This window comes from Chionomys nivalis, chromosome 4 (genome assembly GCF_950005125.1).
Source record: "Chionomys nivalis chromosome 4, mChiNiv1.1, whole genome shotgun sequence".
NCBI lineage: Eukaryota > Metazoa > Chordata > Mammalia > Rodentia > Cricetidae > Chionomys > Chionomys nivalis.
The window spans coordinates 86460001-86483152 of record NC_080089.1 but is presented as its reverse complement, the minus strand read 5'-3'; the positions used below and the strand labels follow the sequence as shown (position 1 = coordinate 86483152).

Here is a 23152-nt window from a genome sequence, read left to right as displayed (position 1 = left end):
AAGAAAATAGTGACCTACACAGAAAATTGTACTAGCAGAGAAACCATTGCTGTGACTGTTCCTGATGTATTTAGGCTCACAGAGGTGGTGAGAAAAGACTATACTATTAGGTTTTCTATTTCTTTTGATTTTGTTCCATCTGGGCCACTAGCCTCATGGCACAAACACCAACATTCAACATTTGTGTCTCCCAGTTAATTTCTGTCTCAAATGCCAATCATCTATGAAAATTCTCTCATAGACTCATCCAGAATTATTATTATTATTGTTTGGTTTTTTTGAGACAGTTTCTCTGTGCAGCCCTGATTGTCCTGGAACTCACTCTGTAGAACAGGCTAGGCTCGAACTCACAGAGATCTGACTGCCTCTGCCTCCTGAGTACTGGGATTAAAGGCAAGCACCAACTTGGGAGGCAGAGGCAGGTGAATCTCTGTGAGTTCGAGACCAGCCTTGTCTACAAGAGCTAGTTCCAGGACAGACTCCAAAGCCACAGAGAAACCCTGTCTCGAAAAACCAAAATAAATAAATAAATAAATAAATAAATAAATAAATAAATAAAAGCACCATTACCCGACCCTCACCCAGAATTATAATTTACAAATCTCTGATGAATTTTTCTTCACTCCAAGTTTACATTCAAGATTAGCCATCATGAGTTCTTCTTTTGATATGCAAACACATTTCCTTTAAACATATCTAAAAATGCTCCAAAATAAAGATAACAACAAATTCATAATGGCACCTAACATATATAAGTATTTGGTGTATTTCAAATTCAAATGAAATTTCAAATTCCTTCACTCTTAAGTTCAGATGGGTGGTGGTGGTATGTGCCTTTAATTCCAGCACTAAGGAGGCTGAGGCAGGCAGATCTCTGAGTTCAAAGCCAACCTGGTTTACACAGTGAGTTCCAGGACAGCCAGGGTTACACAGAGAAACTCTGTCTCAAAAAACAAAAAAAGTATAAGTTCAAACTCTCCCCAGAGACTCCCCAGCAGGAAGATCTCTGTGAACTCCAGGGTAGTCTGATCTAAAAAATGAACAAGCTGGGCCATGGTGGTGCATGCTTTTAATCCCAGCACTTGGGAGGCAGAGGTGTGGTCTTAAATTTGAGGCCAGCCTGGTCTACAGAGTTCCAGGAGAGCCAGGACTGTTACATAGAGAAACTCAGTGCCAGAAAAATCAAAACAAACAAAAAACTAACCAGTTTATAATACATAGGGAAACAATTCCCCAAATGACTTAGTGAGAATATGAAGCCCTAGAGCATACTTCTCAAAGACTTTACACCTTAGTGTCTATGGTGAGTGGAACTTTGTTGAGTTCTGAAATGTTCTTTCAAAGTCTCTCCAATGTAAATTGTTTCGCTTCTGTTAGTGGTATCAACAGCTTTAACCACCATATTCTCCTTGTTTTCCGCTTTATTATTATCTTTTAAAAAGAGTCTCACTATGTCACCCTGGCTGCTCTGAGCTCTCTGCATAGGTCAGGTTAGTCTCAAACTCATAGATAACAGCCTGACTCTGCCTCTGGAATTAAAGGAATGCACCACCATGCCCAGCTTGTTTTCAATTTTAAATGCATTCCATTCTTGGTGAATCCACAAGTCTTTCTAATCTTTCTACTCTGGCTTGATTTCACAATTATCGTTCTAAGCACAGCTATAAGCATCCAGCAATAGTCATGTCAAAGAACAAATGTGGGCTACCTTGAAATTTCCTCTGTCAGTCTAATTAGCCTGTCACAAGTAAGCTCAGCCTCCCACGAAGTCTCAGGGCATGAAGGAAGTGTCAACAAGTGATTTGTCAAGGTGATTTCCAGTAGAGTCTTTGTTTCCATCTGGAACCCTATGAGCAAGCTCTTTTCTGTCCGCCTTTCTGTTAGCACTCTGGTCTTCTGAACTCACAACAAAATTACCCATCAAGTTCTGCTAACAGTATTCCAAGATTTTTCTTAGCCAGCAACTCCAAAGTTTTTCAAATACCTTCCACAAACTTGTTCTCAGTCTTCTTAACGTCATGGTCAGCTTAAAAGGCAGAAAGATTTATTTAACTAATTGTTTGAGAACTTTGTGGTAAGGTTGTACTTTTAAGGCAGCATAGGACACGGATAACTGCTCATAGCGTGAAGACCAAGAAGTAGGAGAAAGGAAAGGAGAAGGACCCAATGTCTCCTCCAATGTGTGACCTCAACGACATTATTTCCTCCAGCTACATCTCACACCCTAAAGTTTCCATCATCTCTGAACAACACCACTATATGGGAAGTCAAACCTCTGATGTATGAGGTTCAGGGGACATTAAAGCTGTGAAGTATAGCAAATGGAATGGTGTCCTACCTCTAATGTAGTCAGGTCTTCCCCGAGTGCTTTGTAGCACATCCATCCTCTCATTCAGTGATAGTTCAGGATTTACTCTATTTACTAGGGGCTGAATTATGCCTCCCTCCATAATGATGTTCAAATCTTGATTTCCAGTATCACAGGATGTGTCTTCATTTGGAAATAGGAATGTTGCAAGTAAAATTAGTCAAGATGAGGTCATACTAGAGTAATGCAAGTTCCTAATCCAACATGACTATTATGTTTATAGGCAAAAAACAAAGAAAACCATGTGACAATGAAAGTCTGAAGTTATGTAGCCACAAGCTAAGGAATGCCAAAGATTATCCAAACGCCTTCAGGAACAAAGAGTCCAAGACGGTTCCCAAGGAAACAGGAATCTACCAACCTTGACTCTTGACATCCTACCTTCAAAACTATGAGACAATACATTTAAGTTATTTTGAGGCATTCAACTTAAGGTATTTAATGTGGTATTCCTATGAAAAGAATGCACTGTTGTTGACACAAAAGAAGAGCAAGGCAAAGGTCTGTTCTGGTTTGTGGAGTGTCACTGGTTTGTACAAACCTGGATATTACACAGACAATAAATAAGACCTTCTTTCGCCTCTGTCTTCAATTTCTCCCTCTCTTCTAGCTCTTCTCAACTTTACCACTTTATATAAGCACTGAAATATTCCATGATTTGGATTTCATTCGAGGTAATTGCTCGTTCGTTTTTTTCTTATAACTACCGTCCTTAAAGTTTGTTCGTGTATTGATATGTACCTATCAGTGCCAGAGAGTGTCAGATTCCTTGGAGCTGGAGTTACAGGAGATGGTAAGCTGCCGGACATTAGTGATAGCAACCAAACTTGGGTCCTCTGGAAAAGTAACAAATGCTCTTAACCACTGACTTCTATCTGTCTCTCTCTCCCCCACCTCCCTTTAAAAGATTTATTTAAGTTAATACATACTAGTGTTTTGCCTGCATGTTTGTATGTACATCTGTTGTGTGACAAAACTTTCCCTGGGGAGATGCTGTTAGCATTGAGGCACACCTTGCCCCTGCCCCTTGAGAAACTGACACAGCGTGTCAAGCCCTGCATACATGGTAGACAGTACCTTGTCCTTTTAAGAGACAAGCCCTGCCTGCTCCTGTTCCTCCCACTGTTCTTCTGAAAAGAAAAGCCGGGTCTCTCTCTCTCTCACACACTCTCTTTCCCTCTTTGCCTTTCCCATTCCCTTTATCTCAATAAACTCCACACTCACACTCTGTCTGCTTGGCATATTTCTCTTTCACCTGCTGTGGGACCCACCAAAAGTCCTACCTTGTGCCATAGCACACACATCTACTCACTCCAGGTAGAGACCTTATGATAGATCAAAGTATGGATACCACCAAAAGTCCAACTTGGTGAACCAATGACCTTTTTTGGGGTTACTTACAGGAGCAGAAATGACTCAGAGACAGTTACATCACCAAGACCCATCAGAGCTGGGAAACTTGGAACATAATGCAGAGCCTACAGGCAGCTCAAGGGCATGGAGATTGTCCTTTCAAAGAGACTGCCTTAAACCTCTCCAGGCAGCTGGTCTGGTCTCAGAATCTTCTCTGTAGCCCAGCATGTCAGCAAGTTTTCTTGGCAGCTTATCTTTACTCTTCTGAGAGGGACTCTGAGCACTTATTCACAAAGAGAGGCCTTTGTGAATCTGATTAATTTCAGGGACTTCCTGGAGCTATCTGGAGTATTCACCTTCTTGCTTAAGGAGGAGTTTCACTGCAGGAGCAACTCTTACAGTCTTGAAGGAAGCTACTATGCAAGAGCAGCATGTATGTACCTGGTGCCTGCAGAGGCCAGAAGATATTATTGGAGCCTCTGGAATTGGTGCTATGGTGGTTGTGAGCCTTCATGAGGGTAACAAATTAGGGTCCTCTGCAAGATCAGGAAGAGCTCTTCACTGCTGAGCCAGCTCTCTGGCCCCAAAGCTCCATGTCTTGAAAGAGCTGTCTGCACTTGTCTTTTTATGCTCGCCTTTCAATTTCTTTTTTTCTTTTCTTTTTTTTTTTTTTTTTTGGAGCCTGTCCTGGAACTAGCTCTTTTTTTTTTTTTTTTTTTTTTTGGTTTTTCGAGACAGGGTTTCTCTGTGGCTTTGGAGCCTGTCCTGGAACTAGCTCTTGTAGACCAGGCTGGTCTCGAACTCACAGAGATTCACCTGCCTCTGCCTTCCAAGTGCTGGGATTAAAGGCGTGCGCCACCATCGCCCGGCTTGGAACTAGCTCTTGTAGACCAGACTGGTCTCGAACTCACAGAGATCCGCCTGCCTCTGCCTCCCAAGTGCTGGGATTAAAGGTGTGCGCCACCAACGCCCGGCCTTTCAATTTCTTATAGCCTACTGCGTTCTCATGCCTATGCCTACCTACCTGCACTACTCCACTCACTCTTGTCACTTTAAATAGTTAACCTCTTTGTCCTCAAATCCAATGGAATCTTTTTTTTTTTTTTTTTTGGTTTTTCGAGACAGGGTTTCTCTGTGGCTTTGGAGCCTGTCCTGGAACTAGCTCTGTAGACCAGGCTGGTCTCGAACTCACAGAGATCCGCCTGCCTCTGCCTCCCGAGTGTTGGGATTAAAGATGTGCCCCACCACCGCCCGGCAAGCAGCTAGTGCTCTTAAACTCTGAGCCGTCTCTCCATCCCGAGAGGTCTTTTATTAATTGGGAAGGAAAGTTAAAGTAGCTGCTTTCTGACTCAGGCAGAAAAACAACAGCAAATGATCTTGCAGATTGTCTATAGTTAGACTTCTATTACTAATACTTGTTAGGGTCCAAGAGACTCCCCTAAGAAAAGACCATATATGCAATAAACAAGAGCACTTTATAAATATTAAAAAACTGCCAGCATGTTAGGGTGGCAAATGATGACCCTAAAAGATGGTCACAAACTCTTTTTTTTTTTTTTTTTTTTTTTTTTTTGGTTTTTCGAGACAGGGTTTCTCTGTGGTTTTGGAGCCTGTCCTGGAACTAGCTCTTGTAGACCGGACTGGTCTCGAACTCACAGAGATCCACCTGCCTCTGCCTCCCAAGTGCTGGGAGGTCACAAACTCTTTTAAGTGGAGTTAGTGGAATTCCAGGGAGGCAGGATTAATCTGGGGCTATTTGGTGGAGGAGAGATTAGTTCGGAGGCTGCTGGTGGGGTCTGATTGTTCGGAGGCCCTAGTGATTAGGAACTTTCCAACAGCAAGGTAGGTAAAGCTATCTTTAGTTATCAGGAGACTGTGGTTTTCTGCTGAGCTAGAAGGCAGCCAAGGGGGCACCTGTTGATTGGTTGCCTCTGAGGTGTGGTTTTTCCCCAAGAACAGTTTGCTCAGCTCTAGCCACCTCCAGTAAATTAAAACTAAGGCTTGGTCCCTGGCAGGGGCTACTAGAACTCTGTTATGGCTCTGGTCTGGCTCACCAGGCCTCTCACATCAAGACCATGGCAATTCTTTTTTTTTTTTAAAAATAATTTAGCCGGGCGGTGGTGGCACACGCCTTTAATCCCAGCACTTGGGAGGCAGAGGCAGGTGGATCTCTGTGAGTTCGAGACCAGCCTGGTCTACAAGAGCTAGTTCCAGGACAGGCTCCAAAACCACAGAGAAACCCTGTCTCGAAAAACAAAAAAACAAAAACAACAAAAAAAAATTTATTATTATTTTATGTGCATTGGTGTTTTGCCTACAGGTATATCCTTGTGAGAGAGCTATATCCGCTATAACTGGAGTTACAGACAGTTGTGAGCTGCTATGTGGGTGCTGGGAATTGAACCTAGGTCCTCTGGAAGGGTAGCCGGTGCTCTTAACCGCTAAGCCATCTCTCCACCCCCAACCACGGCAAGTCTTATAAAGAAAAACATTTAATTGGGGTCGTGTGGTAGTTTGAATGTAATTGGCCTCCATAATCTCATAGGGAGTGCCACTATTAGGAGGTGTGACTTTGTTGGAGTGGGTATGATCTTGCTGGAGGAAGTGTGTCACTGTTGGGACAGACTTTGATGTTTCCTATGCTCAAGATAGGACAAGATATGCCCAGTGTCTTAGTTGACTTCTTGTTGTCTGTAAAATGTAGGAATCTCTTTCCAGGGAATAGGGACAATAAAAAACAAAACAAAACAAAAACACACAAGAAAAAAGTGGGCTGGAGAGATGGCTCAGAAGTTAATAGCCCTGACTGTTCTTCCAGAGGACCTGAGTTCAATTCCCAGCAACCACATGGTGGCTCACAACCATCTGTAATGAAATCTGGTGCCTTCTTCTGGCATGTAGGCATACATGTCAGCAGCAATACATTGTATGCATAATAAACAAATTTAAAAAGGGGTGGGGGTTGGAGAGATGGCTCAGTGGTTAAGAGTATTGACTGTTCTTCCAGAGGACCCAGGTTCAATTCCTCTGGTGTCTCTAACCTCATCTGCTTCTGTGTTTTTTGTTTTTTTTTTTTTTTTTTTTTTTTTAAACTGTCTTCCTATTCCTTCTCAGATTCTTTTCAAGATCCATCTTCTACTTGGTGTCACTTCATGTTCTGGACCAGCTCTTCCTGTTTTTCTGTTCCTAACTAATCTAGCATTCCTAGGCAGTTTCTTTCTTTCTGAGACAATGTTTCTGTTTAATTCTTGCTAGTCTCGAACTCCTCATATAATAAAGAAGGGCCTTCAACTTTTAAACTTGTCTTAGCCTCTTTGAGTGTTGAACTTACAGGTACACATTATTATAATCACTATAATTTTATCTTAAACTTGTACTTTGAGCCCAGTGAGCGGAGCATACCTGTAATCGCTGTCCGTGAGCAGGAGGAGGCAGGAAATGATTCTCCTCAGCTACAGAGGGAGTTCAAAACCAGCCAAGGCTTTATGAGACCAGGTCTCCAATAAACAAACAACAAAGAAACTCGGCTTGTATAATAGAATATGTGTGTGAACAGGGAGATAGACACAACATATGTGCCTCTCAAGTCACCCATTTCATTAACGCAGCCATGGCTCGACACAGCACAGAGTTCCTGTGGGTTCACCACACATCTGAGTGCAGTGAAGGTGAAAATGAGCACAAGGCAGGCGTTCTCCATCTAAGTCCACACAGAGACGTCTGGCTCTCCACAGAGGGCCCAGAACTTGCTTTGAAGACATTAAAAAAAAAAGCAATGGAATTTTAGGAAATATCTATAAGTACAGACCTTAATGCTCTGTCATTATACTAAAAATAATGACATAGAAAGAAAGAGAAAGAGGAGGCAACCCCTAATTTCCATTCGGACATTCCTTATTCATAATTAGGCAAGACACGGAGCATGTGTCCTAGGCTAAGTGTGCTATAATAACAGTGTGACAGCTGTAGTGGCTTCCTTAGCAGGGGTGTGTGTGTGTGTGTGTGTGTGTGTGTGTGTGTGTGTAGAGGTGGTGTTTATATAAAGTCACCTTTGAAGAGAGCTTTGAGATATCCTGTCGGGGGCATGTTCAGGGAATGAAGGATTGCTGTGCTTTCTCTTTTCCCGTAATAAATCATCTTGAAAATCAGAACAACCGAAGGTTGCTCATATCCTGAACTCCAGTAAGAGAGTTGGGAACGCATTGATAAACCAATTTTGTTGTTGTTGTTTTGCTTTTTAAGACAGGGTTTTTCTGTGTAGCTTTGGAGTCTGTTCTGGAACTTGCTCTGTTGATAGACCAAGCTGGCCTCAAACTCACAGAGATCCGCCGGCCTCTGCCTCTGAGTGCTGGGATTAAAGGTGTGCGCCACCACCACCCGACTGATAAAGCAATTTTGAGGGGAGTTATGTTTGCATAGTCCTGTTTTCTTTGTGTCATTATTTCTAAAAACTCCCTTTCTTTTCTTTTTTTGGGGGTGGGTGGGTTTTAAAATAGGTTTCTCTATTTAGCAGCCTGGAACTTACTCTGTAGATTTAACCTTACAGAGATCTGCCTGTCTTTTCCTCTCAAGTAATGGGATCAAAGGCAGGTGCCACAACACCACATGCATGATTGCTTATAATTTAAATCTACTTTTCCATTACCAACGTTACAACCAAGGAGCTAGAATGAGACTGAGCTATGGATCTTATATAGGGAGATAAAAAAAGCTATAACCATGCCAGCTGGTCAGATGGCTCAGTGGGGAAAGGCACTGGCTGACAGACTTCATCATCTAAGCCATATCTCCAGAAGGAGGGAATTGACTCCCCAACATTGTCTTCTAACTTCCACACATGCCCAGTGGTGTGTATGCACCCACCCACCCATACACAAATAAATGTAATTTAAATTTTTAAAAAGAAAAAAGGCTATAATCAAAATAGAGTTCTAATTTTTTTCTTTTTTCTTTTGGTTTTTCGAGACAGGGTTTCTATGTGGTTTTGGAGCCTGTTCTGAAACTAGCTCTTGTAGACCAGGCTGGTCTCGAACTCACAAATATCCGCCTGCCTCTGCCTCCCGAGTGCTGGGATTAAAGGCGTGTGCCACCACTGCCCGGCTCTAATTTTTTTTTTTCATGTTGAGGAAATCACCTTTAAAATTTGAATAAACTTCATTTTTAGAGACCTGCTGGTTAGTTTTTGTCAATGTAACGCAAATAAGTGTCATCGGGGAAAGAGGTGAGAGTCCATTAAGGAATTGGTCCATCAGAGTGGCCAATGAGCATATCATTTTTTTGATAAATGATTGATGTGGGAGGGCCCAGACTACTATAAGTGGTTCCATCCCTGGATAGGAGGGCTTGGTTTGTAAAAGAGAGCAAGCCATGGATGCAAGTCAGTAAGCAGCATTCCTCATGCTCTCTGCTTCAGTTCCTGCTCTGAGTTCCTTTCTCAGCTTCCTAGTGATGGGTTCTTACTTGGAAGCCAAATAAACCATTTCCTCCCCCTGTTTTCAGTTTGGGTGTCTTATGGCAGCAACAGAGTCCTTTTAGCTTTACAGAAAACAAACGTGTGGGCTTTCTACTTACCACCTCACCAAACCTTTCTCCTATTATCAACATAGTATATTAGTTGGCACATTTGTTACATTTGGCAAACTGATACTGATACATTTTACTAAAGTCTATAGTTCATATTAGAGTTCACTCTGGCTGTGTTATACCTTGTATGTTTAGGTAAAATATATAATGACATCCATCTGTACTGCACAATTTTACCACTTATTTTAGTTAGGGTTATTATTGCTATAATGAATAATAATAATTTGTCATGACCCAAGACAAATCCAGGAGGAAAGGGTTTATTTCATCACCAAAGGCAGTCCGGGCAGGAACTCTTAACAGGGCAGGAACATGGAGGCAGGAACTGATGTAGAGACCACAGAGGAGTGCTTCTTACTGGCTTGCCCCTCAAGGTTTACTCAGTGCTCAAGACCACCAGCCTAGGGATGGCACAGCCCACAATGGGATGGCCTCTTGTCCATCAATAACTAATTAAGAAAATGCCCCTTGTTGGGTGTGGTGGTGGCACAAACCTTTAATCCCAGCACCCAAGAGGCAGAGACAGGTGGATCTCTGTGAGTTTGAGAGCTAGTTCCAGGACAGGCAAGAAAGCTACAGAGAAATCCTGTTTCAAAGAACCAAAAAAAGGTGCTGGAAAGATGGTTCAGTGGTTAAGAGCACTGACTGCTCTCCCAGAGGACCTGAGTTCAATTCCCAGCACCCACATGGCAGCTCACAACTGTCTGTAAATCCAGGGGATATGGCGTATTCACACATACATGCAAGCAAAATACCAATGCACACAAAATAAAAATAAATAGCCAGCCAGTGATGGGGCGTGCCTTTAATCCCAGCACTAGAGAGGCAGAGGCAGGTAGATCTCTGTAAGTTCAAGTCCAGCCTGGTCTACAGAGTGAGTTCCAGGACAGGCTCCAAAGCTACAGAGAAACCCTGTCTTGAAAAACAAAAAGAAGGGTTGAAGAGATAGCTCAGAGGTTGGGAGTACTGACTGCTCTTCCAGAGGTCCTGAGTTCAATTCCCAGCGACCACATGGTGGCTCACAGCCATCTGTGGTGAGATCTGGTGCCCTCTTCTGGCATGTAAGCATACATGGAAGGAATGATGTGTACATAATAAATGGATAAATCTTTGAAAAAAAGAAAAACAAAAAGAACAAATAAATAATGTTTAAAAAAATAAAAGAAAAACAAAAAAAGAAAATGCCCCTCTAGGCCTGCTCTACAAGCAGATCATTTGGAAGGAATTTCTCAGTTGAGGCTCCCTCCTCTGAGATGACTTTAGCTTATGGCTAGTTGGCATAAAACTAGTGAGCACAGAACCCTAAAATTCCGGGCGTAACTCATTTAGATCTCATTTGTCCTTCCTTCTCCCATGTTGAGCTTTCAGTCACTTTTTAATTAAAATATGTTCTATAGAAATATATATAATTTTATGTACATGAATATTTTGCCTGCATGTACATATGTGCACAATGTATGTGACTACTTCCCACAGAGACTAGAAGGGAATATTGGACATCCTGGAACTGGAGTTACAGATGGTCATGAGCCACCAAGGGGGTGCTAGAAGTGGAGTTTGAATCCTCTGCAAGAGCAACAAGTGTGTGTGTGTGTGTTGTTTTGTTTTTTTCTCTTTCTTTCTTTCTTTCTTTCTTTCTTTCTTTCTTTCTTTCTTTCTTTCTTTCTTTCTTTTTTTCTTTCTCTTTTTCTTTTTTTGGTTTTCCGAGACAGGGTTTCTCTGTAGTTTTGGTGCCCGTCCCGGAACTAGCTCTTGTAGACCAGGCTGGCCTCAAACTCCCAGAGATCCGCCTGCCTCTGCCTCCCGAGTGCTGGGATTAAAGGCCTGCGCCACCACTGCCCGCTTTGTTTTTGTTTTTTCAAGACAGGGTTTCTCTGTAGCTTTGAAGCCTGTCCTAGAACTCACTCCGTAGACCAGGTTGACCTTGGCCTCGAACTCACAAAGAATCACCTGCCTTTGCCTCCTGAGTCCTGGGATTAAAGGTGTGTGCCACTACCATCGGGGTGTGACAAGTGCTCTCAACTGCTGAGCTGTCCTTCCACCCGTCTCTAGTTTCAGAACATCACATAGTTGGAAGCACACAGTATAGAAATTTTTCTAATTAGCTTTTTTTTTCATCAAGTAACATGCACTTGGAATTTCTCTATGTCTTGTTGTTTTACAACATTTTTGTTTGAGATAGGCTCTCATAATGTAACTCACTATGTAACCCAGGCTGGCTCCAACCTCCCAGTGCTGAAATTACAGGCACCAGTCACCTTACCCAGCTTTCTAGCTAATTTTTTTAATAGCACTAAATAATAGACTAAAATATACATTTCACAGTTTGTTTATTTGTTCATCTATGAAAGGTCATCACCTAGTGTACTTCTAGTTTATTCTAGTTTGGGGCAACTGCAGACAGGCTACCATGAAGATCCACAGTCAGGTTCTTTGGTAGATATATGTTTCAAAATCCTTTCAGTGAAAATACCAAAGACTACAACTCATAGATTAAATGACAAGGCTCTGTCTAACTGCAATAAGCTGCTCAAACCATCATATAAAGGGCCTGTACCATTTTGCATCACCAGGAGCAATGGCAGTTCCTGATTTTTACATCTTTTCCGACACCTAGTGATGTTAGTGTTCTGGACTTTGGCCATCCTAATATAAATATAGTATCTCCCTATTGTTTGACTTTGTTATCTCTTAGTCTTTATATTAGTTAATTTTCTATTGTGCTAAAACACCACGAGCAAAGCAGTTTATAGAAGGAAGAGTTTGTTTGGACTTAGGGTTCCTAAGAGATAAGAGGCCATTACATCAAGAGATCATGGCAGCAGACAGCATTCATGGTAGCAGTAATAACTGAGAGCTCACCTGGAACTGCAAGCAAGAAGCAGAGAATGCAAACTCAACATTGCTTGACATTTTAAACTTTCAAAACCTGTTTTTAGCCGGGCAGTGGTGGTGCACGCCTTTAATCCCAGCACTCGGGAGGCAGAGGCAGGCGGATCTCTGGGAGTTCGAGGCCAGCCTGGTCTACAAGAGCTAGTGCCAGGACAGGCTCCAAAGCTACAGAGAAACCCTGTCTCGAAAAACTAAAAAAAAAAAAAAAAAAAAAAAAACCCAAAACCTGTTTTTAGTGACATACTTCCGATGGGTAAGACCACACCTCTTAGGTCTCCCTAACCACACAATAAATTGGGGACCATGTTGTAGTGGCATTTCAATTGTATTTTAATAAATAAAGCTTGCCTGGGGATCAGGAGAGTAAAACAGCCACGCTGGTCAGCCTTACAGACCAGATGGTGGTCACACACACCTTTAATCTCAGAAGCCACACTAGTTGCCATAGAAACCGAGTGGTTCTTGCCTTTAATCCCAGAACTAGAGAGGATTATAAAATGGGAGGAAACAGCTCTCTTCAGATTTTAATTTTTGTGTTTCTGAGACAGTGTCTTTTTTTTTTTTTTTTTTTTTTTTTGGTTTTTTGAGACAGGGTTTCTCTGTGGTTTTGGAGCCTGTCCTGGAACTAGCTCTTGTAGACCAGGCTGGTCTCGAACTCCCAGAGATCCGCCTGCCTCTGCCTCCCGAGTGCTGGGATTAAAGGCGTGCGCCACCACCGCCCGGCCGCCCCTAATGATTTTGAAACAAGAAAGAAACAGCTCTAAGATGAGAAAGTACCCAGTTTATTCAGTAGCAGATCTGGGTCGTCAGCCTGTTAACCGCCTCTGGCTTAAGGCATCCTCAAGTCTTGTCTATAATACAGACGATTCACACACACACAAGACCCATCTATTGGGCACTCTCAGGCCAGAACTTTCATATTTTTCTTTATCTTAAAAATACCACAAAAGAGCCGGGTGGAGCCGGGCGGTGGTGCCGTGTGCCTCTAACCCCAGCACTCAGAAGGCAAAGGCAGGTGGATCTCTTTGAGCTTGGTTTACAAGAGCTAGTTCCAGGACATGCTCCAAAGCTACAGAGAAACCCTGCCTTGAGAAAAACAAACAAAATAAATAAACAAACAAACAAATAAATAAAAAGTTTGGCGTTGGTGGCACATGCCTTTAATCCCAGCATTCCATTCAGGAGGCAGAGGCGAATGAGTGAGTGTCTTGAGTTCGAGGCCAGCTTGGTCTACAGAGAGAGTTCCAGGATGGCCAGAGGTACACAGAGAAACCCTGTGTCATAAACAAACACAAAAATACCATAAAACTAAATAAAACCAAAATAATCTGCTTAGCTTTTTAAATACATTTTTAATTTTTATTGTTTTGAAACTGTCTATGTAGCTCTGCCTGACCTGAAACTTGCTATGTAGACAAGGTTGACATCAAATTCACAGAGATCCTGTCTACCTCTGCCTCCCAAGTACTGGGATTAAAGGTGTGCACTACCATGCCTGACCCTGTTCAGCTTTTAGCTTACTGGTATTTCCTAATATTTTAGTAATAGTACTTCTAGATCACGCCTGGAACCAGAATGCTTGAGTGCTGGGAGGACGATTACATTATTGTTTCATCTTTCATTTGGAAGATGTCAAACGAGCTGGGTATGGTGTTTATTTGCTTGTAGTCCCTGCTATCTGGGAGACTGAGGCATGAGGGTAGCTTGAGCCTAGGAGTTTGAGATCAGTCTAGGAAAGTAATGAGAGCGAGAGAGCGAGAGAGCGAGAGAGCGAGAGAGCGAGAGAGAGAGAGAGAGAGACAGAGACAGAGACAGAGAGAGAGGGGAAAAGTGTTTAGTAGAGAGCATAGTCTTTTAGAGATCCGCCGGCCTCTGTCTCCTGAGTGCTGGGATTAAAGGCGTGCACCACCACTTCTCTGTTTAGGATTTTCTCTTAGGTGTAATGTTTTGCTTGGGAGGTACGGGAGGATGTTGGAGATCAAGCAGGATGGACCACTAAACTCCAAGCGTTTCATAGGATCTTTTAAGTACAGGTGTGGGCCGGGGGTTCAGAGTGCATACAAACAAGCAGACTTGGGCTAGCCTTGAATGGATCAGAACTTCAAGAGTGGATGAATCAGAACAAGCCCCCCCACCATCACTTTTTTCCTCTCTTTTTTTTTCGTTTTTCGAGACAGTGTTTCCCAGCAACTCATTCTGTACACCAGGCTTACCTTGAACTCACAGAGATCTGCCCTTCTCTGCCTCCCAAGTGCTGGAATTAAAGGCGTGTGCCACCCATGATCTATTTTTAGAACACATGGTAGAGGGTGCTGGTTATGCACTGTTGCAAGACAGATATGGAACTTTGGGAGAAGAGATAATTGAGATTTGACTAACTGATGTCTCAGCAGGAGAATCTGGTGTCCTACATGACTTCTTTTCCAACTCATTCTGCTGGATGCTGATGGATGACTGGCCTGGCAATGGTAATTCTGGGGATGTTACTGTTTTGTTTTTCAGACAGCATCTCAAAGTGCCAGGCTGGCCTTGAACTTCATATTTAGCCCCTTCCTTTGGGATTATTGAAATGATTGAAGGAAGGAACTGATGTTCACTATCTTTTGAAACATCAGAGAGCCTTAAAAAGTATCAGAGAGCCTTAAAAAAAGAAAAGGTACAGCAGCTGGAGAGATGGCTCAGTAGTTAAGGGTGCTTGTTATGGTTTAAATAAAAACGCTGCGCTATCACCGAGTGGCGGCAGCATGCAGCAGGCCATGCCGCAAGGTAGGTGAGAGACTGAGATGGGTAGGCATGCAGAGGAAGTGGGTATTTATTTAGTGGGTTATCGAGGGGTAAGGGAAAAGGGGAGATGGAGGAAGGGGAGAGGGAGAGAGAGAGAGAGAGAGAGAGAGAGAGAGAGAGAGAGAGAGAGAGAGAGAGAGAAGGGAGAGAGAGTAAAAGGAAGAGACTCTAGCTGCAAGCATCAAGGAAGATCTGCCTGCCTCAGCTGAGGGGTGGGGGAGTAGGCGGGTCTTATCTCTTAAAGGGACAGGACAGACCATTCTAGTGCTTACTGCCGCTCTTGTAGAGGACCCAAGTTTTAGTTCCTAATGCCTAAGCCCAGAAGTTCATGACTGCTTGTAACTCTAGTTCCGTTGGGATCCAATGCACCTGCATTCACAAGTGCACACTCACATGCTGATACATGCATACAGATAATTAAAATAGATCTTTACAGATGTGCAAGGAAAAATAATATCTGAGACACAAAAGGAATTTAGGTCAGAGATCGAGAGGTTTCCATCTGAGAGTTCTTGACATAGCCCTAGGGAGCAGCACTTTTTAAGCAGGCTCTTGTATTCAGGAATCCTTAAATAAAAGTTTAGGTTTCAAACTTTGTCCACCTTATTTAATCCATAGGCTTTTTTATTACCACTATTAACATTTTGGTTGTTTTTCATTGGTACCATTATCCAGACCTTAGGGGTATGAACTAAAATGTCTTGTTAAATTAATCAAATACCATAGCAGGAATATGTTTGATAGTAAGAGATTTAGGCAAGGATTACCAGAGCCTTATTAAGCAGGTTTTGGTTAGATAGTACTTCAAAAGTATTTCCCATTTTGTCCACCTGCCAACGGAAAAAAAAGCTCCATTTTATGTGCCTAGGCACTTTGAGGAGTGTTTGTCTAACTTTCTTTGGACTCCTGGCTTGTTATCTTAGCATAAAGCTCATTTGGGAGGAACCAATAGCTTTCCAAAAATAAGCTTTTATTTTTTTTGCATAAAGTGTTATTTTTCATTACAGTTGGTCTGGATAAAATTAGTATCCATATCGTCTGAGACACAAACGCCTTTGTCTTGTCTTTCTTGTACCTAGTAAACGGTTACAAAGGAAATGTCACTTCACATAACATCTAGTTGCCAAGATGTTTGAAAAGAAACACAGACATTTTCCTCACAGTTGTCCTAGTCACGAAGATTTGTGCTGCTTCAAGTTGTTCAAAGTGTGCCAGGAGGAGCATTCAACTGCTTAAAAGGCCAGGGATAGAAACGGAATATTGCACAACCCAACACCATCGGGCCGGTTAAGCTTCCAAATCTGGCCTCCGTGTCATCCCCGGGCGGGAGGCACTGGGATTTCCTCGCGAACCCGCGGCGCGGCGCGGGGCCCCTCCCTCCGCCCAGGGGATTCGTGGAAGCGGAGCCCGGCGCGCGCCGGGCCGCGGGATGCCCTATTGTCCAGCGGTGGAACCCGGGACTCCCCGGGGTGACTCCCGAACTCCAGCCCCGCCACCCGGTCGCCCCGAACTCTGCCATCCCCCACGCGCGGTTCCCCTCCCCCGCAGCCCCATTGTCTGCCTCGCCTCGCCCCGCCCCGGGGGACACGTGCGCCTGCAGCTTCCCGAGCGTCCAGGGCGCGGTGCGGCGGGAGGCCCCGGCGGAGCGGGCGACTGGTGCCGGGCACCCTCGGAGCCCAGGGCCGGTGCTGGGGCGGTGGGGGGCGGGGAGGGCGGGGTGGGGAGATGCCCGTCTCCTGACAAAGAACGAGTGGGACACGCCGAGCAGGCCGCCCCGCCCGCGGAGCGCGAGGGAGTGTCCGCACAGAGGGCGGGTCTCTCATTCACTTGGCCCCTCACCGCCGCCGCGGCGGAAGGGCGGGGTCTCGTCCCCCCCACCCCACCAGGAGCTAGGGGCGGGGCGAGAGGCGGGGCCCGCGGGCGCGCGTCCCGAGGCGTCGGCTGCGTCGTCACGTCAGCGCGGGAGAGAGAAAGAGCGACTCGGCAGGGACTGGGGACGGGCCGAGAGAGCTAGCGAGGGAGGGCGTGAGCCAGAGTGCCAGCGAGGAGGAGCAGGGCGGCCACTCGTGTCCGAGCGGCCGCGGACGGGAGTGGGGACGCTGGGGGAGGAGGTGCGGCGAGGGAAGCAGGAAGGCCGAGGGGCCAGGGCGGCCGGCGGCCGGCGGAGGTGGCAGGGGGAGAAGGAGGAGCTGTAGGAGGGCAGGGGCTGAGGGAGTGAGTGAGAGAAGCGGACGCGCCGGGGAGGGGAGGGAAGGGGGGTCACGCGGGGGCGCGCGCGCGCACTGGGAGCGCGCTCGGAGGCGAGTGGAACTGGATCGGGTTTGCTGCCAGCGGCGTGAGCTTCGGCCGCCATTTTACAACAGCTCCACTCGCGCCGGACACAGGGAGCAGCGAGCACGCGTTCCCCGCCAGCCGACCCGGTCGGACAGGATTCCTCGGCCGCAGCCCCGCGGGAAGGTAACGACCGCCGGCACCCGGGTTCCGGGAGGGGAGCTCCATGACATTGTGGAGGGAGCTTGGGGGAGGGCGGCGCGGGGAGAAACCGGCTTTTCTGGAAAATGGATTCCAAGGGGGAGAGGAGCACGTTGGCCGGGGCTGCCAGGGAGTAGGCCGCGGCCGCGCCGCCACTTCCTCCTCTCCATGTGCTGCCGCGGCTGGGCTTTGTCTGCGGCGCTCCGGGAGGAGGCGCCTCGGTAGCCCCGTGGCCCGCGCGGACCCGCGAGCGGCGGGCGGACTTGGTGCTGTCGTGGCCGGCGGCGCGGGAGTGGGCGGAGAGGCGCGGGTGCTGTCCCGCGGCTGGCCGGCGGGCTTGGGCGGTGCTCGGCTCCCGCGGGCGTGCGCCTGGTGGCGGAACGCCCTCCCGGCGCGGGCTGTCGGCCTCGGCGCCGCAGCCGCTGCGCCGAGGGGTGCGGGAGGCCGGGGGTCGCGGGCGCCTGGGGAGCGCCCGGGGCGGAGAGCCATGTGTCACGGCGGAGACGGCGGCGCTGGGGGGCGGGGAGAGCCCGTGGTCTGGCGCCGCCGCGGCCTCGGTGTTGAGGGGCGAGATTGTGCGGCTGCACCGTTCGGGGGGCTCGGACCGCGACTGCGGGGTGATGTGGGGAGGCGGTGACGACCGCCTTGGCCCGGTGCTTCGGTGGGTTTCCGTTGAAGGAAGTTGTAGGACATTTGAAGGCGCAGAGCACGTGTTTCGAATGGGCTCCTGGCGGCCGCAGTGGTGAGGCTGCCGCTCCGGGTGCGGAGTCGGGGGCGGGCTTTGGGGTGTGGGGGTGAAGGGTGGAGGAATTGGGTGGTGGGAAGGTGGCTTGTGTGAGCGCTTTGTTCTTCGCTGGCTGTTGTTACTGATCTATAAGCGGCAGGCGGGAAAAGCGCACTTTCTGGTTTACCTTGGAGAGAGACAAGCCCAGCGTTGCTTTCTTCACACACACCTTATTCTCCGTTGTGGAACTGCTGCATGTGGCAGGCTGGGCTGGTCCCTGTGCTGATTGGGCTTCATTTGTAATAAGGTTCTTCCTAGCTAGTGTTCGCAGGTGAAGTCAGGGGTGGTGCTCAGGAAGAATGTAGTGAATCGGTCCTTCAGTAACCCGGGCTCCAAATCTGGCTTGTCAGGTGACGGTGACTTTAAGGTTTCTTTCAAGGGAGGCTCTGGCTGGCTGGTTGTAGTTATTGGTAGAGAAAGTAAAGATTGGGACTGTCATTGTCCTATATTCTTTTTGAAGATCCTAGTTTAATTTTGCTTATTGCGTTTGAACAGATCTCTGGAAACATGGCTACAGAACATGTTAATGGAAATGGTACTGAAGAGCCCATGGATACTACTTCTGCAGTTATCCATTCAGAAAATTTTCAGACATTGCTTGATGCTGGTTTACCACAGAAAGTTGCTGAAAAACTAGATGAAATTTACGTTGCAGGTAAGAACTAACACTTGCAAAATTACATTATGAAATTTTTCTATTGGATTTCTGGCTTTGAGCTAAAATAGCAACTTTTTGTGGTTTCCAATAAATGTGGGAACTGGAGCTTTGCCTTGTTCTGATAGTTGGTTAATTTAGGTTTGATCTAGAGTTTAAAGTGTAAAGGGAGGGATGAAGTGGGGAAAAGACCTCCCCAGGGAAAGGCTGTCTGGCCTGATGGTTAAGTATATGATAGTAGCAACAGCTGCTAAATGTTGAGAGCAGCCCATGTGACTTTTTGGGGTATTTTTAAAGCAGGATTCTTGTTTAATAACTTGGTAACTGTAGGCTAGTTCTCTTGTCTTTTTTGGAGTGGTGGTTCCTTTTTCTAGTGGCACTTGACATTGAGTAGATGTTCAGTTGTTATGCTTGGTGTTTTGTTGGCTGACTTAGGATTTGTAGGCCTATCTATTTACTGTAGAAATACTGCAGTGTTCAGGACTACTTGGACACAAAACGGGATGTAAAATATGTTGACTCCTTTTGTGTGGTTGAGAGGACTTAGTTCAGAATGGCTAGAGTATGTTTGTTCTTTATGTAGGGGAATAGAATCGTTGTCACATGTGTACCTGTATTGGCCAATACAGGACTTGATGAAGAAATAACTTGAAAATTTCAAAAGGTGATAACTAACTAAATTTTCTCTTCTCCAGGGCTAGTTGCACATAGTGATTTAGATGAAAGAGCTATCGAAGCTTTAAAAGAGTTCAATGAAGACGGCGCATTGGCAGTACTTCAGCAATTTAAAGACAGTGATCTCTCTCATGTTCAGGTAATGTTTTAATGTCAGTGTAGAAAGAATAAAAAAGTACTTTTGATCTGCTCATTTAAATTTAATTAGATACAGACATAATAGTAATGTTAATATGAATGGAAAATTTCTTTACAGAACAAAAGTGCCTTTTTATGTGGAGTCATGAAGACTTACAGGCAGAGAGAGAAACAAGGGACCAAAGTAGCGGACTCTAGTAAAGGACCAGATGAGGCAAAGATTAAGGTATGTTTTTAAAAACTTTCTGTAGCTTAAGCTTGTTTTTTTGTTTTTATTTATTTTATTTATTTATTTTTAATTTTTCTAGCTTTGGTAACTATTCCCGGGGTGTGGCATGAGTATATTTCTAAGGTTATTGTTTTCTAGTGACTAGATTTTGAAAAGTAACTTACCAAATTCTTTATTTTGGTTTTCATAATAATTTGTTTTTATTTTGTCTGGCCACTAATGTTCCAAATTGTACTATCACTCTAAATTAAAAAGAGAAAGATTCATGGTTAAGTCTAAATTCATACTTAACAGGTTATTGACAAATAAAACTGGGGGCAGATGGATGATTGTTTTTCTTGGGAGGCTTGGGTCCTGATAAATTTGAAATTTTTTTTTTGTTGTTTTGTTTGTTTGTTTGTTTGTTTTTCTCTTCTTCGAGACAGGGTTTCTCTGTGGCTTTGGAGCCTGTCCTGGAACTAGCTCTTTTAGACCAGGCTGGTCTCGAACTCACAGAGATCCGCCTGCCTCTGCCTCCCGAGCGCTGGGTATTAAAGGCGTGCGCCACCATCGCCCGGCCTAAATTTGAAATTTTAATATTGCTTCTTAAATTGGGTTAGTAAGGATAGTTATTTCTCTCTTTTTTTGTATTGATTTATTTTATGTGCTTTTGGTATGAAGGTGTCAGGTTCTCTGGAACTGGAGTTAAAGACAGTTGTTAGCTGCCAAGTGAGTGCTGGGAATTAAACCTGGGTCCTCTGGGAGAGCAGCCAGTGCCCTCAACCATTGAGCCATCTCTCCAGGCCCAAGGATAACTCCCCCCCCCCCCCAAAAAAAAAAAAAGTGTTTCTCTGTAGCTTTGGAGCCTGTCCTGGAGCTAGTTCTTGTAGACCAGGCTGGCCTGGAACTCACAGAGATCCAACTGCCTCTACCTCCCGAGTGCTGGGATTAAAGATGTGTACCACCACTGCCTGGCTGATATTCTAAAAACAACTTTTGACAATAGTACTGTTCATTGTGGTAAGGGAAGACATTAGGTTAGGGGTGAAAGTTTGGGTTTTTTTTTTTTTAATTCTGGTTGGTTGATTTTTAAGGTCATAAAGGAGATTAAATGGTCTCATTTAGCTAGATTTTTAATGTTTGTCTTGGTGAGTATAGTTGAATATGGTTTGTTAGTTTTAAGTTGGTGTTCTTTAATATTGTTCCACTTTTCTTGAGGCAAAGGTTATGGTTTAAGAAAACCAGTTACTAAGAAGGGCATAAATGTGATATTTTGCCTGTATTAGAAAAGGAAGCCTGATTTGTGAACACGATTGAAATATGAAGTTGTTATCAGAAATCATGAGTTTTCACATGTCTAGCTGTGAGTGCATTGAGTTTGGATTATAATTTAGATTTTTTTGTTAAAAGTTGGGTTTAGTTGTTTACATTGCAATCATTCCAGTGATTGAGGAATTATTAAAATATTTTGAAAGTCTGGAAGGAGGAGGGTTGAATAAACTTTAATGGGACTTAAATTTGGCATTTTTTTTAAAATTATAATGTATACAGTATTCTGTCTGCATGCCAGAAGAGGGAACCTGATCCCATTACAGATGGCTGTGAGCCACCATGTGGTGCTGGGACTTGAACTCAGGCCCTCTGGAGGAGCAGCCAGTGCTCTTAACCTCTGAGCCATCTCTCCAGCCCCCATATTATGGCATTTTTATAAGAATGTTTGATGGAGAGTGATAAATTAGTTTTTACCTAGATTGACAGTGTTATTTGGGACATACGAATATTACGCTTAAAAAATCTTTTGTAGCATAAAGATTTTCTATGAACAAAAGGAATGGTAGCCTATTTGGTTGTATTGTCAAACCTTTAAAGGAGTAAAATTTGAGTAATGAAAAAGCTTAGAACATACAGCTGTTTAAGAAACTTGGTTAAAAAGTTTGTGAATACTTTTTAAATTGATATATTTTCATAAATCAGTGATTAATTTTTTTTTTTTTTTTTTACACTTTGTTTCTGAACAGGTTATGTTAAGCAAACACCCTACCTCTGGGCTATAGTACCCACAATTTCATTTGTGATTCTATTTGAGTGGAAAGGATGAAATTTGGGGGGACTGAGGTGACTCAGTGTCTAGTCATTCAATGAGATTTTGATAAGTTTTGTCACGTCTTTTTATTTTGAATTGTCAGCTAGGTAACTCAGTAGTTTCCTTACTTAGAATAGGACTTTGGGGGTTTTATTACTTAATGGAGTATATATGTCCTTTTGTTACTTAAAATAAAGGATGAAGAGAAGCTCTTAATTATGTTTTAACAGTTGAGGGAACTAAATGTAGAAGTTTCATTGCTGTAGTTTCATGCAATTTTCAAAGTCATTTTGGCTATTTTTTTCTGAATGAGCCATGCTGTGTGGTATATAGTACTTCAGCACCAGATAATAAAGAAGCTTTTCACATAACTTCCAACTGTATAGGCCTGGTTTAAGGAGTGGAGTGGTATCTTTAGCGGTCACAAAATGCCCGTAAATGGCACTGTGTGTCTGGGGATTGGGTACAAGAATTTATTGGGTAACAAATGCAGAGTTGGCTGGGCGGTGGTGGCGCACGCCTTTAATCCCAGCACTCGGGAGGCAGGGGCAGGCGGATCTCTGTGAGTTCGAGACCAGCCTGGTCTACAAGAGCTAGTTCCAGGATAGGCTCCAAAACCACAGAGAAACCCTGTCTCGAAAAACCAAAAAAAAAAATAAATAAAAAAATAAAAAAATAAAATAAATGCAGAGTTGGGAAGTAATCAAATTGTCAGTTATTTTTAATTAAATTTTTGTTAAGAGTGGATATATTTTAAGTTATTGATGGATTTTAGTTTTTTTTATTGCTCAGTAAATAATTGGACACTAAAAACTAATATTACAGAGTCCTGAAATTTTGATAAGTATACATAAAAGGGAAGAGTTCTAACACAGACCATACACATTATATGGAAGAATGTTGCTAAGATTTGAACAGCATTGACCTAACTGTATGTGTGTGAACATGTGAATCAAGCATTAATAATATTCGAACTTTTCAAGGCACTCTTGGAAAGAACAGGCTACACACTTGATGTGACTACTGGACAGAGGAAGTATGGGGGACCACCTCCTGATTCCGTTTATTCAGGTCAGCAGCCTTCTGTTGGCACTGAGGTAAAGAAACTTAAAAACTTGTACCATTTGTAGTAAAAGTTAGAGGCATCTAATTTCCTA

The 23152-nt window shown here is 44.2% G+C and overlaps 1 protein-coding gene across 4 annotated transcripts in view; it reads left to right on the top strand.

Annotated features, from left to right (window-relative positions):
• The first annotated feature begins 17228 nt into the window (after window positions 1-17228).
• The window catches only part of Syncrip (synaptotagmin binding cytoplasmic RNA interacting protein), a 36525-nt gene continuing 30601 nt past the window's right edge, over window positions 17229-23152 (top strand). For 2 of the 4 annotated variants that reach the window (XM_057766584.1, XM_057766582.1), the window contains exons 1-5: window positions 17305-17437; window positions 18732-18891; window positions 19587-19705; window positions 19823-19930; window positions 22979-23092. In XM_057766584.1, coding sequence (XP_057622567.1) covers window positions 18744-18891; window positions 19587-19705; window positions 19823-19930; window positions 22979-23092 — 489 coding nt within the window. In that variant the 5' untranslated portion in view covers window positions 17305-17437; window positions 18732-18743. Of the gene's footprint in view, window positions 17438-18731; window positions 18892-19586; window positions 19706-19822; window positions 19931-22978; window positions 23093-23152 lie in introns of all 4 variants that reach the window. The other 2 variants (XM_057766581.1, XM_057766585.1) reach the window with 2 other exon arrangements.